The sequence below is a fragment of the Lygodium microphyllum genome, chromosome 18 (assembly GCF_053477565.2).
Source record: "Lygodium microphyllum isolate KBCC chromosome 18, Lygodium_microphyllum_v1.1.10, whole genome shotgun sequence".
NCBI lineage: Eukaryota > Viridiplantae > Streptophyta > Polypodiopsida > Schizaeales > Lygodiaceae > Lygodium > Lygodium microphyllum.
This window is the reverse complement of record NC_141152.1, coordinates 84,082,296-84,098,536: the sequence shown is the minus strand read 5'-3', so window position 1 is coordinate 84,098,536 and position 16,241 is coordinate 84,082,296. Positions and strand designations below refer to the sequence as shown.

At 41.5% G+C, this 16,241-nt stretch overlaps 1 protein-coding gene across 1 annotated transcript in view; it reads right to left on the bottom strand.

Moving 5' to 3' along the window:
• The window catches only part of VPS11 (vacuolar protein sorting 11), a 56,760-nt gene extending 43,735 nt beyond the window's left edge, over positions 1 to 13,025 (bottom strand). The window contains exons 1-2 of the mRNA XM_087698943.1: positions 12,806 to 13,025; positions 12,403 to 12,683 (exon numbers count right to left, since the gene is read on the bottom strand). Coding sequence (XP_087555069.1) covers positions 12,403 to 12,621 — 219 coding nt within the window. The 5' untranslated portion in view covers positions 12,622 to 12,683; positions 12,806 to 13,025. The remainder of the gene's footprint in view (positions 1 to 12,402; positions 12,684 to 12,805) is intronic.
• Positions 13,026 to 16,241: the final 3,216 nt, after the last annotated feature.

Sequence of the window (16,241 nt, the reverse complement as noted above, 5' to 3'; positions counted from 1 at the left end):
AAATTTTATGCTCGTGGATACATGTACAACAAAAATTGTAGCTAAAATTTGGGATTTCTCATGTACTGTGATACATATGCCCTTGGAACAACTGTAATCAGTTGCGGAATGCTGTAGCACATGGTTCGGTGCTTCTGAAAATTTAATTACAGATCTGAAATCTGTGCTTCTACGTGGTCATTTATTGCTGGTTGGTACTTATTTGTACCTTGGTCACTTGGGTGACAGTTTGGGCCTGCATTTGCTGATTTTTTTGTCACATTTGGGCTGAAAATCATGGCTAGCAGCAGTGACAACAGTAATCTCATGCACATAAAGAAGCTTGAAGGAGCACATAACTTTGCAGTTTGGCAAAAACAGTGCTACAATATCATGTTGCAAAAGAAGCAAGCAAAGCCGATTAAGACACAAGGGGCAAAGCCCGCAGATATGGAACAAGACGTTTGGGATGAGTTAAATGAGCTTGCACGCTCAACCATTGAGCTATCGATTTATGATGCCTTGTTCAACATTGAAGGTTTGGATTCTGCATATGCTATTTGGACTAGACTGGAAGAACAGTATGCACAGAAGAGTGCTGCAAGCAAAGTGTATTGGCTGAAAAACCTTATGGATTTGCGTATGAAAGAGGGTACAGCAATGTCTACTCACTTGAGTGAGTTTAACTCTATTTTCAGCCAATTGTTGCCTTGAAGTTCTTGATTGATGAAGAATTTAAAGCTACGTTCTTGCTTTGCACTCTACCAGAGAGTTGGGATACATTCAGGACTGCTATGAGCAATTCTAATGTGATCCTTTTGTATGTTGTTGTAGAGAGTGCTCTACTCAGGGAAGAAATGAATCGGCAAAACAATGCATCCAGTAAGTCTTCCACTGCTTCGCATACTAGGGGCAGATCATAGCAGAAATGCAAATATGATAGCAAGGGATACAGTAAATCACGTGGCAAAGATGTTGAATGCCATCATTGTGGTAAGAAGGGTCACTTTAAACGTGACTGCTAGAAATGGAAGAAAGAGAAAGGAAAGGGCAAGAAGCTTCTTCTCCTTCTTCTCATCCCTCTTGTCGCCCTGCTTCTTGTCCTTGGCCTGCACCTTCTTCTTCTTCCCTCCACCTATACCTGCAATAAATGCCTTGGTGGAGCCAAAACCACTAGCCCCAATTTCACTGGGTCACTTGTCATGCTCCAAGACAAGTAGTGAAAGCTCCTCACATAAGAGTGTCTCACAGGTCCTCAATGTGATAAGACTAGTGTAAAAGACATCGAACCAAGGAGATGGCAATTGATTCATAGCCATGTCTTTAAAGGATGTCATCCAACCAAGAGAGGCAAGCTCACCTCTCATGTCCTCCATCTTCGTGATATGCTCCTTCATAGAGGAGAAATCGTCAAGATTGAGTATCCACAACTTCTCAAGGGAAATCTTATTGGCAAACGTCTTATGCTGGTACAAGACACAAGCTTTATCCACACTTCCACCGCAATCTTCAACCTACGAACATGCACAAGGACAAAATCCTACAAACTCATAAAGAGAAAGGATTAAGCTCAAGAGTTGAGCCAATCCCACAAGACTGACTACTCGGTCCATAGAAGTCCCATCTACTAGATCCTCATTAGGATGGAAAATGGAATTCGAAACAAGAGCCCAAAGATCGAAGGTATCAAGTATGCACTCCACCTTATATGACAACGAACAGTTCAAACCATTGAGTGTCTTCTTTGGGTAATGAAGGTAAGGCAGGCACCTATACTGAAGGTATCAAGAACGGCATCTTCACTTCGAATGGAGCCTTCTATGGTGGATGAATAGAAGGTGGTCGGGTGCGAACAAGGAACTCCTCTTGCTGACTATAATCGCAATAATTGCATCTCCGCTCAAAAAGTGTCCGGAAAGAAGCTCCTTCTCTGAGTCATCAAAGCTCGTAAACTGGTAAGACATCTTCGATCCTGCAATCACCCAAAAATCTGTGTTTTGATGGAGACAAAAGGCAATCAGCAGAGACTGTAGATACATCATCTGTCAAGGAAAAGTTGTCGCCTGCAACCAGGAAGTTGTTACCTAAACCAAGATATTGTCACCTATACTAGGACGTTGTTGCCTACACCCAGATGTGATCACCTACAAAACGTAAATTTACATTTATACAAAACACAAAAATAGATGTTGCTTGATGCCTGAATGCTGGCGTTTGGATCCTAGAGACTATTGCCTAGCTGTCAGGAAGATCAAACGGGCAATGGACCACTTGTACGGTCTGTAAACACAACAAACACAAGCTGAAAATCTGCATTTTGAAGATTTGGGCTTCTCCTCCACAATGAAAACCTACTCTTTTGCAAGAAGTCTCTAAACTATGTCCTCACTTAGGCAATGATACCATGAGAGATTGCACAATAGAATATAAATACAAATACAAAGAGAAGCAAAGAGAGAAAGAGAGGAAGAAGAAGATGAAGGAAGAATACTACATGTAGAGTTGAAGCAGAAGCAGATAGAGAGAGAGAGAGAGAGAGAGAGAGAGAGAGCAGAAAGCAGGCGCATTAATCGAGGTGCTCAATGATCAAGAATTGAATAATGTTCAACAGTGAGATAGAGTGAGAGTAAGTCGACGGATAGGTGCGTACCAGTGTGGTACACACAAAGAATAAAAGAATGTATTTATACTTAGGGTAAGGTACACTTACACCCACTAGGGTGAGTTCACGTGTGTGAAGTAATATATACACGGGAGAGCGTAAAGGGCCTTTACACTCAACAACCTCCCACTTAAAGGTCCGAATCGCGAATCTTTAGCCCCAACTCCCACAAGTCTAATGCAATGCTCATGTTAAGCCTTTGCAAGACTTTTAGTGAGAACATCTGCACGGTTATCCTGTAATTTGATCTTCCTCAGGGTGACTAGACCATCATTCAGAACCTATCTAATAAAATGATACCGAACATCAATATGTTCGGTACATGCATGAAACATGGCATTCTTAGCCACACATACAACGCTCTGGCTATCACATCTAAGTACAAGTGTTTTGGTGGGCAGCCCAAAATCCTTGACCAAACGACCAAGCCAAACTGCTTCTTTTGAAGCTTCAGTGGCTGAAATATATTCTACTATTTTTTGCATTCTAGAGAGCACCAAGAAATCACCCCACCAATCAAGGTAAAGATGTACCCGCTAGTAGACTTGCGAGTATCCAAGTCACCTATCATGTCTGCATCACAAGACCCCTGCAGATCTAACGTACCCTTGCCATAGCAAATACATTTTCTTTGTGTGCCCTTAAGGTGCCCTAAGATACATTTCACTGCTTCCCAACGTGCTTTGCCACAATTTGACATGAACCTGCTTACAACTCCCACTGCATAAGCAATGTCAAGTCGAGTGGCAACCATAGCATACATGAGTAAACCACAAGCTGAAGCATGAGGAACACCCTTCATAGTACTGGCTGCCTTATCATCTTTTAGGCAATCTGCTTTGCTAAGCTTAAGATAAGGTGGAAAAGATACACCAAGAAGCTTAGCATCAGACATAGAAAAACGATCAAGTACTTTGCTGATGTACTTTTCTTGTGAGAGAAATAAAAGCTATTGCTCTCTATCTCATGTTACACGCATGCCTAAAATATGTTCAACTGCACCCAAATCCTTCAAGAAAATGCTGAATTCAGCTGTCTTTTCAATGCATTAATCTGGCTTCTATTCTTACCAACAATAAGCATATCATCCACATAAAGCACAAGTATAATAAGGTTTCCATCATCAGCCTTCTTAATATATAAGCAGTGATCTGCACTGCTCCTTTTCAATCCATGTGAAAGTATGAAGGCATCAAACTTTTTATACCATTGTCAAGGAGCCTGTTTCAAACCATACAAGCTTCTCTTGTATAACAAAGCCTTCGGGCTGTTTCATGTACAGCTCTTCTTCTAGATCGCCATGCAGAAATGCAATTCTAACATCCATCTAATCAAGTTCAAGATCCATAGAGGCTACAATGGCAAATAACACTCGAAGAGTGGTCATTTTGACAACAAGAGAAAACACCTCCTGAAAATCAATGCCCTCCTTTTGTGTATAGCCCTTAGCCACAAGTCTCGCGTTGTATTTGGGTTTGCCATCCACACATTTGATTTTATCGACCCATTTATTAGAAATGGCTTTCCTATCCTTGGACAATGTAACCAAATCCCAAGTATCATTCTGATACAGTGACTTCATTTCTTCCTGCATAGCTAGCTCCCACTTTTTCTTTAATTCATATGATAAGGCCTCTTTATACATAAGAGACTCACCTTCATCTATGAGTAAAATGCAATCCAAAGAAGGATCAAATCTTTGTATAGGTCTTCTGATACGTGTGGACCTTCTTACCCAATGATCTATGTTATTAGGTAATTGATTCACATCCAAGGGAATGTCAATGACCTCATTGTTTGGCTGCTGAACTGCATGTTTAGGTTGCTGTAATACAATTTCAGGCTGCTGTAATTCATTTTTTATATGCTAATTGTCATAATGAGCATCAAAAAGAGCTGAATTTTCAGTGGCTGGCAGCTAATGGCTGCTCAAGTAACTGATCGTGCTGAACTTTAACTTTCTTTTTGTCTGAGTCATTAGATGTGACATTTTTCAACAGCTTTGACTCACTAAATACAACATCCCAGTTGCGTAGCACCTTTTTCATGCTTGGAACCCAAACTCTATAGCCCATTTCACCTTCATCTCCATAACCCATGAAGATGCCTCTATGAGATTTCATATCAATTTTGGATCTGCTATCAACAGGTACATGTGCATAGCATTCGCAGCCAAAGACCCTTAAGTGGTCGTATGAAGCAGATTTGCCAGACCAAACCTCTTTAGGGATGTCACTTTCAAGTGCACGGTGTGGAGATCAGTTGCAAATATACATTGCGGCTTTAAGTGCCTCTCCCTAAAACAATTGCGAGAGATTAGCTATGGACAGCAAGCACCGAATCTTCTCACATAACGTGCGATTCATTCGCTCAACCACACCATTAGATGATGGATTGTAAGGAGCTATAAGCTCTCGTTTAATCCCATTGACATCACAAAACTTATTGAATTCTTTAGATACATACTCTCCCCCATTATCTGTTCTTATGCATTTTAACTTTAAGCCCTTTTGAGTATTAACCAATGCATAAAACCTTTTAAAAGCATCCAATGCCTCACTTTTTTGCTTAAGCAAGTAGACCCATAGCTCCCTAGAATGGTTATCAATAAAAGACACAAAATAATGGAAACCACTATGAGTTTTAATTGGCATGGTGCAAACATCAAAATGGACTAAATCCAAGATACATGCCTTCCTAGAGGCTCCATGAGAGTATGGCCTCTTTACATGTTTACCAAGAACACAATCATCACAAAAGTCAAGCTTTGAGTTTTTCACATCAACTCTTCCAAGTAGCGAAGAAAGTGCCTGCAAACCCTTTTGGCTCATGTGTCCAAGACGCTTGTGCCATAACTCCATGTGTGACTGTATTTCAGCAAATACAACAGACTTTCCAGGAAGTGCCTTGCAATAGAGATAATACAATGTCTAAAACCAGCCTTCCTTCTCAGATAGGGTGGTTTAACCTGATTAAGCACTTAATTACAGCAATCAGCAAATGAACATAAATTGAAATGCTCACTTTACCTTCATAAACTTGGACAATGGACATCCTGTTGGCCCCAAAACTGAAGCCCCTTTCGGTATTTCTTTAATTTCAATTGCTGATGGATAAATTACAAGCCGAGATTTCACGGTCTCCTTGGCTGATTCAAAAGCCCCTTGCTGTTCCAATAATCAACAAGGCATTCGGGCAAATTGCCCCTTGATTTTCACCCAAGACGTGCTCTAATGGAACCCCAACTGGTCAAATGCTGCCCCAAATTCACAATAGATGGGCTGGCATCTAAAATCCTCACAATTCCACAAATTTCCGGTGCTGATTTCAGTGCAATGCCTTTGACTAATGGCACGGGTCCCAAGGTGGCTGTTAAACCCTAATTACTACTGTAATTTAGAGTTTACAGCAGTAAACTCTTTGTTGTCCACCAAATTTGGCTGTACTCTGCTACCAATGGCTGAGAATACTTGAGCATAGACTGGAGGAGATGAGAGAATGTTGTAGAAAGAGGGAAAATCAGCTGAAATGTATCTTTTGATTCGTAGCTTTGATGACAAATCTGATGGCACCAACAACTTCAAAAGGGGGATAAAACACCAGCTCAGTTGACGAGCCCTCCTCTTCTGCTGCCGCCTTTCTTGAGGCGAAAGAGAAATCCTGTTGCCCCTTGTCATGTCGCGGCGCGCGATCAATCATCGTCGCCTCTCAGAGCCAAATTTGATCACCTCCTCTCCCTCTACCAAGCTTCGAACCACTGCAATTCAACTTCCACCACCCTCCAACAGCCTTCTCCCTAGTTGCATGGGAAAGTTTTGCCAAGTGGCAGCCTTCCTAATGCATTTTCAGCCATTAAATTAATTTCTCATAATTAATTAATTCTGAAAATTAATTTCAGCCCTTTTGACCCTGCCCAAAACTAAACATACCCATCTGTAATGAAATTGGCTAGGCCATTTGTAACTTGGAGTGGGTCCTAACCTCTGTTGACCCTTAGACTAGCATTAATTAATTAATTAATGCTAGTCCCTAGTGTCACCACTGACACTTAATGGCCAAACAATTGTCCTAGGGTCCAACATGGCACCAACTGACCACCAAAACCCAGTTGGCATAACTTAACACAACTTTTGCCTTTAACACCCACTGCATGCTCAAGGTCCTTGGCCCGTTTCCATGAAATAACTACCATGTGCATCACATGTGCTAAACAACCTTGCACATTTGATTAATAACTTAATCAAATGTTACTAGCAAGATTAAAGCATCTCAAAATTTCATGTCCCCGTGACAATGTCCCCCTTTTACCACCTCTAGTCACTAGCATAGATCCTTTCTATATTTTCCACCAAAAGTAGTGAAGTAACCTTTGATGTCTAGCTACCCAACAGAAAGCAAGCTCTTCTTGATGCCAGGTACATACCTAACATCATGAAGAATCAATTCCTGACCATTTTCTAGAGCCATGTGTATAGTGCCCATTCCTTCAATATCACATGCATGATTGTTGCCAAGGTAGACTTTTCTAAGATTACCTTTTGTATCAGTAGAAAAACACTCCAAAGATGGAGTTACATGAAAAGAAGCACCGCTATCAACAATCCACGATTGTGACAAACCATCATGAGCTTACAACAAAGCATCTATCGCATCTGTTTTAGGTATATACATGTCCTCCACTGTCATAGCAAGCGGATCTGAAAATGCAACCAGCAAATCAGCATCTTTATCATCTTTTATTTCCTCAATAACAACACTAGATACCACATTTGCTTTTTCTCTCTCTTTAGGGATAGAGCTACCATCCTTGTCATTCTTTTTGCCTTTTGTATTAGCATGCTTCTTGTGTTCTTGTTCCTTTTTTAAGTACTTGCAATCGGACTTTTTATACCCTTTGCAACCACATTGATAACAAGTTACATCTTGCTACTTTTGCTACAATTTTTGTTTTTATTTGCAGTAATATATCTTTTTTCAATTCTTCCTCTTACATTGTAGGCTGATCCACTGTTTTCTCCACTTGCTTTGCGTCTAATCTCTTCATTGAGAATAGAACCACCCACACCATCAAATGTCAAGTTGGTGTTATTGCTCAATGACACAACCAATGCTTCCCATGAATCGAGCAAGGTTATGAGCAAGAAGATAGCCCTCAATTTAGGATCAAAACCTACATCCTATAACTGACTCAAAATACCAATGAAAGCATTCAAATGCTCTGAGGTAGGCTTGGACTCATCAAGCTTCAAGTTGACCAACTTTCGCATGAGATGTACCTGATTGACAGGAATTGTATTCTCATAAGTAGCCTTGAGTTTCTCCCAAACTACATAGGCAGTATCAAGCCCCTTTATATCAACCAGGATATCATTTGTAACGGCCATTTTAATATAAGTAATGGCCTTTTTATTCATTTTAGCCCAATCCTCATCTGACAAAGCAACAGACTTATGTTATGCTAAAGCATCATCACAATCCTTTAGAAAGAGTATACCCTGCATACGGTCTTTCCAAAGATCAAAACCATTGCCATCAATTTTACGAATCTCAAAGAGATTCTTTGTGTTAGATATAGATGCACTGCCAACCATCTTCAACAATACACAACTGCAATAAAGGTTTGAATGCTTTCAGCCAATAGCAAGGTGGCAGAATTGTAACAGCAAGTACACACTCTTGTACTTCCAAGGTATCCAAGAAGCAAATGTTTAGCTACAATTTCAGTCTCAAGTACTGATTACAGTATATACATGAATCAAAACTGATACATTTGCATTAAAGACAACTCCCACTTCAGTAATACATCACCAAAATTCCCAAATGCAATGATCCAAATGCTGTATTTACCACTGTTTCACTGCATAGTGTGTATTCAGTAATACATGTACCAAGAGAAGCTACCCTTTTTCAACATTTGAAGCATCCAAAACTCAAAAGACTCCCACTCAGCAGTGAATCTGCTGCAAATTTCATTGTCCAGTCTCAAATCGACTCAAAATCCATCACCAATGTGAAAAGACCTAAAATTTCTACAGTGAATCTCCTCCAATTGCATCAATACATCTTCTCGAGCATCGAGTACAGGCTAATGTTACAGCAATTTAACGAATTCTGCAAAAGCCTCAAATTTCCGGGTCCAAGAGTGCACAATTTTCAAAAAAATTGGCTCAAACAAGCAGAAATTTCACTTGCATTTGAAAATCCCCAAAAATTTTTAGACCCATGCACTCAATGTCTACAATTTATGGATCAAGAGTCACTAACACATGTCTGGCACCAAATCTGTGAAAAGCCCCAAATTTCTAGGCTCAACTTTGCACAAATCTGAGTTGGGTGCCTCCAGCACGTGACCTCTATTTAGAGGAAGGAGTTTCAAAAAAAAAAGGATTTTGAGAAAAATAATGGTTTTTGCAAAGGATAAAAAAAAGAAGACCCACGGAATGACGAGTCCGTTGACCCGTCAGGTCTGACGGCGCCTAATTCAGCCGCATGACTGCCGCACCTGTCAGCTACGCGTTGTGCCGTGGCCCTTGTTGCCTACTACACCCGTCAATTGCCCGTTGTGCCATGTGGTGCTAGAGTGAGTTCACGTGTGTGAAGTAATATATACACGGGAGAGCGTAAAGGGTCTTTACACCCAACATTGCACTGATTGAAGAAGAATGTTGATACAATGATGATGGACTAATCGATCCCTGCATGCAATCCAAAGCACGAGTGATGAGGGCACTAGATCAAGCTGATGACGACGGCAGCACCAAGCATCGAGAGTCGGAGTGTCAAAGTGTGCACCTACAAAGGGAGGACTGAAGGCTAAAAAGAGTGTGTGTGTCTGCCAAGTGGGGGGCTGGCTATAAATAGCCATAAATGCCCGACTCCGCTCCTCCGACCAAGGTGAAGTCCAAGGTGCGGAAGGGCTCCTCTTCTTCGGATCGCGGGAAGGGCTTGGTGGCCCCTTCCTCGGCTGCTTTCTAGTGATGGTGATGAGGTCATCCCTCACGACTCTCTTGTGCCAGAAAGGGAGTGTGAGCGGGTGTTCAGATGGGGCAGCCGCGCCTCATCTATATTTTTATACAGGTGCACAGGTTCCAGAGAGGGACGTCCCTGACGCATCGACTTCAGTCTGGCGGAATCAAATCCTGGAGCTGGGATTGATATCCAGGTTCATGATGAGCTAGTTATCTGACAGAGAGCGGGAGGCTTTCGTCTGGAGCTCACATGAGGGGACACTTTGGTGGTCTGGCCAAAGGCAGGGAATTCATGGTCACCTATGTTCAGGGGCATTTTTGACAGGATGGTCTTGTATGCTACTGCAAGATATTGGTGATAGACACAGAGACATGCTATGATCTTCTCTATTTTCAGGTGTTTGGTACGATCGACATCAAGTTCTCTCCGAGGCACCTTGGTGGTGGCTTGATCACCCACTGCTTGGGTATCCATGGTTCTACTTGGTGGTTCTATGTTGTATAGTTTATGATCCCTTTTCCTTGTACTATTGTATTGTATCAGATCACTCATGATCTGAGAGAGAGTGTTAGCAGAGTATTTGTCAGCTCATGTGTGAGTCTGAGCTTGATCTTGGCTGGGCATTTTTATTAGGTATTTTAGGTATTTTTCTGGTGTGGTATTTTATGCCAGTGGAGCATTTTATGCACCAGTCGGCCAGCTTTTAATGCTATCCGACCAGCATTATTGCTCCCCACTTTTTCAGCCTATTTATACTCAATGGCTCCTCCTCAGTCAGTCACTTCATCTTCACCATTTGCAGACTCTGTGGAGAGAGGAGCCAGTGCCAGTGCCCACGCAGCCAATGACTCACTGTTGTATGCGACTGTCTCATGTTCAGATATATGGATTCCATTTCCCGTGCATACATCTGAGTTCTCATCTGTATCGTGTTCTTTCTTTTCTCTTTTTGTCTTGTGTTTCAGCAGTTTATTTCAACACATGTTTATGCTTTCACCGCTGCTCCACTTCTGACACCTTGGTGGTGGCTTGATCACCCACTACTTGCGTATCCATGGTTCTACTTGGTGGTTCTATGTTGTATGGTTTCTGATTCATTCTCATTGTACCATTGTATTGTATCAGACCACCCATGATCTGAGAGAGGGTGTTAGCACACTTTGTCAGCTCGTGTGTGAGTCTGAGCATGTATTATGGCTAGGCACTTTATGTAGTTATTTTAGGCATTTTTAGTGTGTAGCATTTTATGCTATTGTGGCATTTATTACTGCCAATCGACCAGCATTAAATGTTGGCCAACCTAACATATTTTATGGCATTATTCATGCCTATATATATGGGCTCCTCCTCCTCAATTCAGTTCATTACCTGGAGATCCCGTGGAGAGAGGAACCGGTGCCAGTGCCCACACAGCCAGTGACTCAATGTTGTATGCGACAGTCTCGTGTTTGATATGTGGATTCCATTTCCCAAGCATACATCTGAATTCTTATATCTGTATTGTGTTCTTTCTTACCTTTTCTCTTTTGTCTTGTGTTTCAGCAGTTTATTATAGCATATGTTTACACCTCCATTGCTGCTCCACTTCTGACAGTGGGGACAGCCGTCTTCTTGGCATCAGGGATGTGTCTTGATAGATAGTTGTGGCCAAGACAATGTTCCCATGTCCTAAAGGCCAGGATAGGTTTCTCCTGTTTCTATGTTCAGGACAGCAAAACACAGCTATCGATTCAGCGAAAATGACAATAGGTGGAAGCAAAAGAAGAGAGGTGTAGGTGAAATGAAGGCTAATAACCGAGCATCATTGCCATGCTGTCATGGTACCTATAGATAGGGGCAGACTCAAAATCTGGGCATCCAATCTTGTGGCCCTAAAATGACCACCAGGCACAAACTGCATAAAAAGGATAGAAGAATAGATGGAGCTCCAATGTTCCTATCATCTAGCAATGAATGCATCAAGCAGTCTACTGGCACCCTCACTGGCAATGCATTTCACATTCTCATGGAGGATTTGTTGTACTCAAACATACACATATTTAGCTTGTTTTATGCCTTCCCATAATGCTTCTCCTTCATGCATCTTGTTAAAGTGGGCAGTCTGACATAGGCTGCACAAACAGTTTCTCAACTCCAGACTGTCTAAGCCGGAAGATCTTTGGTATCAAAACATTGACTTGGCTGCCAAGTATTGGTAGTCCCTCTTCAATAAGAGTCAGGAATATGCTTTCATGTTTTCAAAAAGAACAACATGCAACTGATAGAGACCATTGCGCAATCCACCACATGAGTAAATGTGAGTTTTTCTAACTGCATGAACGACCACAAAAACTCCCAATATTCTGCACAGAGCCCCCATTGTTTCAAGTACCTTCTTGTTCATCTGCCTTAATATACTTTCCTTCAACGCCCTCCCCCCCAAAAAAAAATTGTGTTATGGTCTTCTCCCTTTCCCTACACCCTTTTTTTTCTTTCCCTTTTTTCCAGACACAAACCTTTTTCTTCCCATCCTCTACTTTTCTTGAAAACCTGAATTTCACACGGCTTATGCTTATGGCTGCATTAAGATTATTAGTTGTCATGTTATCAAAATGGCAGATTGACACGAATTTTGTTGTAACTCCTGCTGCTCCCATTTGCAGTGATTCCCAAGTCCCTAGCGTCACTGCTTTGTTCTATTGTAAACAGACAAAGACCTTACGGTGTTCTCTTATTATGAACAGAATGCTCTTCAGAATCCCCTTTCCTTCGGAGTTCTTATTTAATATCAATCAAGCACTATTGAATCTCACCTTTAGCTGCTGCATATGGTGCACACATGTAGTGTGAGCTTGGAAACTGTAAGTGAGCTTAAGATTGCGATCAACAACATGCACAGTGCCATCCTGCGTGCCAACGAGTAACTGGCCTCTTCCACTGGTACTACAAACGATGTTCTCCTTGAGCTCCTGAGCCGCAGAAGCCCCTGCGGTCTTCTCTTCAAAGAAATTGAATCTCCTCCATTGGTACATGATGCGGAGTCCCAAATGTTGATTCTCGGGAAAATCTCTTCGCACACAACAGCTCTTTGGCTCTGTAAAACAAATAAGCTCTTCTGAGCCTCCTTGCTATAAATTGATTAATCTCTTGCACCTTGTCAAGCCTCAATCCATGCCAGGATTGTCAAGCCACGAGAAACATCACAGTTATAGAGACATCATCAACAAAGCTCGGATGTGCTCGAGAGGCAGATCAGATTCGCCTCATATCGAGCGTGGATTCCGACATAGGGCCTTGTTTTGTGCTTGTTTCTGCGGAGACGAGCAGAAGAAGCTCCTTGATAAGCGACCTTGATGCCTGTCTCTCTCTCGGGCCGAGGATCCAAGCCTCGGGCAGACACACTTCCGTTGCCTAAGACTCCCTTAAGGACCCCACCGAGTGTTGCTTTTGCATTAAGGATATCTAGTGTCTTCAGGGATTAATAAGGTCTAGAGTCTTTTCACACGCACAGATTGATTGATTTGCATCTTGAGCTATCGAGACTACTCTCAACGCATCTAGTGCCTAGAGAAAGAAAGTTATTCGTCACCCTCGAACCCCAAATTGGAAAAAAAAAAAGGTGTTGTATTGTTTAGATTTTTCTTATAAAAGATAAATGTACGTATGAATCATCATTGAGGCTACGAGTATGGTAGCTCAAGGTACCCGGCCCTCAACGTGTCCAAGGGCAAAGACCTTTGGTAGTCAACTGGGCTCTATCCTGCTAGCAAGAAATGCAGAAGGCAAAGTTAAGGTCGTCGAAGCAAAGTCAAAGCATAAGTGTCGGATTTATTCTTTGAAGGATATTATTTTTCAGAGCCTGGATATATTATTTTGGATACTTGTGGTATTTCATGGATACATTATTATTAGGATTGTATTATTTTGTGAGAGTTGGACTCACTACACCTATGCACATTATATTACCTCTCGCTATTGTATTTGTCACGCTCGTAATTATTGTGTGCATTGCACACATGAATATGTAATTGCAATAGCAGAGGATAGGTCTGATTAGGCTAAGGTAGAACCATACTTCATGGAAGGATAGGCCTAGATCCCACAAAGTAGATAAGATATCCAAGAGAGAGTACAAACCCTAATTCACAGTTGTAGAAATCCTAAAATATAAAGTGGATGCAAATCCTAACACGTAAATGGGGCGCAAACCCTAAAACACAAATGAGATGCAAATCCTAAAATGCAAACAAAGTGCCACCCTAGAGAAGGGGCCTAAACCTAACCCTAATATTGGTCTATAAAGGGTGGGAGGTCTCAATCGAATTCACTCATCTAATACACCCATATTGTGGAAGCTCTGTGAGTGCAGCTATTGAAGCCTTCCATCCACTATTTTATTTTGTCTTCCTATCTCCATTATTGAGAATGAGTGTGTGAGAGAGGTGTATAGAGTGAGGAACTAAGGGAAAGTGAAACTCTACATCTTCTTCTTGTTTTTTTTCTTCTTCCTCTTCACATCCATAGAAAGAGGATTGAGTTTGGAGATTATGCAAGTGAGGGATCTATTGAGATGCAACTCTTCTCCTTCTTTTTCTCTATCTTCCTCTCTCAAAGATAGTATACTTGGTGGTAGAAAAAAATAATACATGGGATTTGATTCCTTTGCCTAGTGGAAAGTGTGTTTTGCCATGCAAGTAGGTGTATAAGTTGAAAAGTGCCCCTAGATGCCCCAAGCTAATATACAAGGCCAGATTGGTTGCTAAGGGTTTCAAGTAAGAGCATGGTGTGGACTTTGATGAAGTCATTTCTCTTGTTATGAATATAACTATCCTACGCTTGGTACTGGTTTTAGCTGCTCAGCTTGGCATGGATCTTTATCAAATGGATATTAAGATGGCTTTTCTTCATAGGGACTTGCATGATGAGATTTACATGGAGCAACCTAAGGGCTTTGCAGAACCTAGCAGACCACCTAGTGTGCAGATTGAGAAAGAGCCTTTAAGGCCTTAAGCAAGCACCTAGGGAATGGTACCATAAGTTTAATGTTTTTATCCATTCATAGGGATATTCCGGTAGTAATATGGATCAATGTTTGTACACGAAGAAGGCTCATGATGGCAGCCTTATGATTTTGATACTCTACGTGGATGATATGCTGATTACTGGGAGTATTCATGATGAGCTAGATGCCTTGAAAGGTCAGTTGTTTTCTTGACACTCCACTCTAACTAACCATGCATCTCTCTCTCCAATCTACAAAAGAAAGAACACAAGAGTAGCTTTGGGGTGTAGTGAACTCACTAACTTACTTAAGTCATACTCTAACTACATGGCCCTCTCCCAAGAGTGACTATCATCTCCGCACGTGGCCTTATCATAGGTAAGAGACTCACCAGTATCTATCACCTAACATAATCCATAGAGGGCACAAATTGCTCAGGTTGTCGTCTATCTCTAGTAGATAGGGCTATGGGGCCTATACATCCTGTGGAGCATCAAGGACTCGGGCTACTAGAGCATAAGCCATTGTTGTATGCTATCTAGCTAATTATATAATAGTAAGAGGCTCCTCCTAAATATTAGCCTACGTACCTCAACGACATGCTCAAACTACTTATGCATTTTCTCCTCATGGAAAACAACATCATGGCTATGGATAACCTTCCGAGCTTGTGGATCCCAAAGGTGATAGCCCATCTCACCTGCATCCCAATAACCAAGAATTATGCATTTCCTAGACTTAGGATCTTGCTTATTGTGCTTATCCTTGGAAACATGGCAAAAAGCTTCACAAACAAAGACACACAAATGAGCATATGAGGAAGTTTTCCACACCATACCTCCTCTGCAACTTGATAGTTAATAGTAGTACATGGGGACCACTTAACCAAGTGTACAGTAGTAGTAACTACCTCAATCCAAAAATGTTGTGGTAAGCCTGCCTAGCTAAGCATACTATAGACTCGCTCTTGAATTGTCTTATTCATATGGTCAGCTATACCGTTCTGGGGTGGGATGTATGGGGCAGTCAACTGACACTTAATATCCCTCTCATCACAAAACTACTCAAAAGCTTTAGAGACATACTCGCCTCCATTATTTGACCTTAGGCATTTCAGGAGGGCATGGGAGCACATGCATCCGAATGAACAATAACCAAAGGCTTACCCATGCATGTCATACTTGACTTTTTATGCATATTACACATCTGTCCACTATATAAACAATGATTATAAGACTCAAAACACTTATAGTTAAGGGGCAAAATATATTGCAAATGAATAAGCATTTTCATTGCTTTCGAGGACATGTGCCCAAGGCGACGATGCCAAAGAGATACATATGGAACTGCATCCGTTGCCAAGATATGGTCAATTGACCCAGATACAAGTAAGGAGTAGAGAGTATTGGACTTAGCACCACATGTAATGACAAGATTTCCATTGATAATCTTCCATGAGGAATCACTAAAAGAGACCACAAAACCTGTATTATCCAAAGTGTCAACAGGGATAAGGCTCTTCGTGAGGGCCGATACATGACATACATTATGAAGAGTGAGCATACTGCCTACAACTGGACATCAACAATAACAACTATTTCTAATGCCAGGTCATTGACAAATGGGAAGATCCATTCATATTGTGATAGG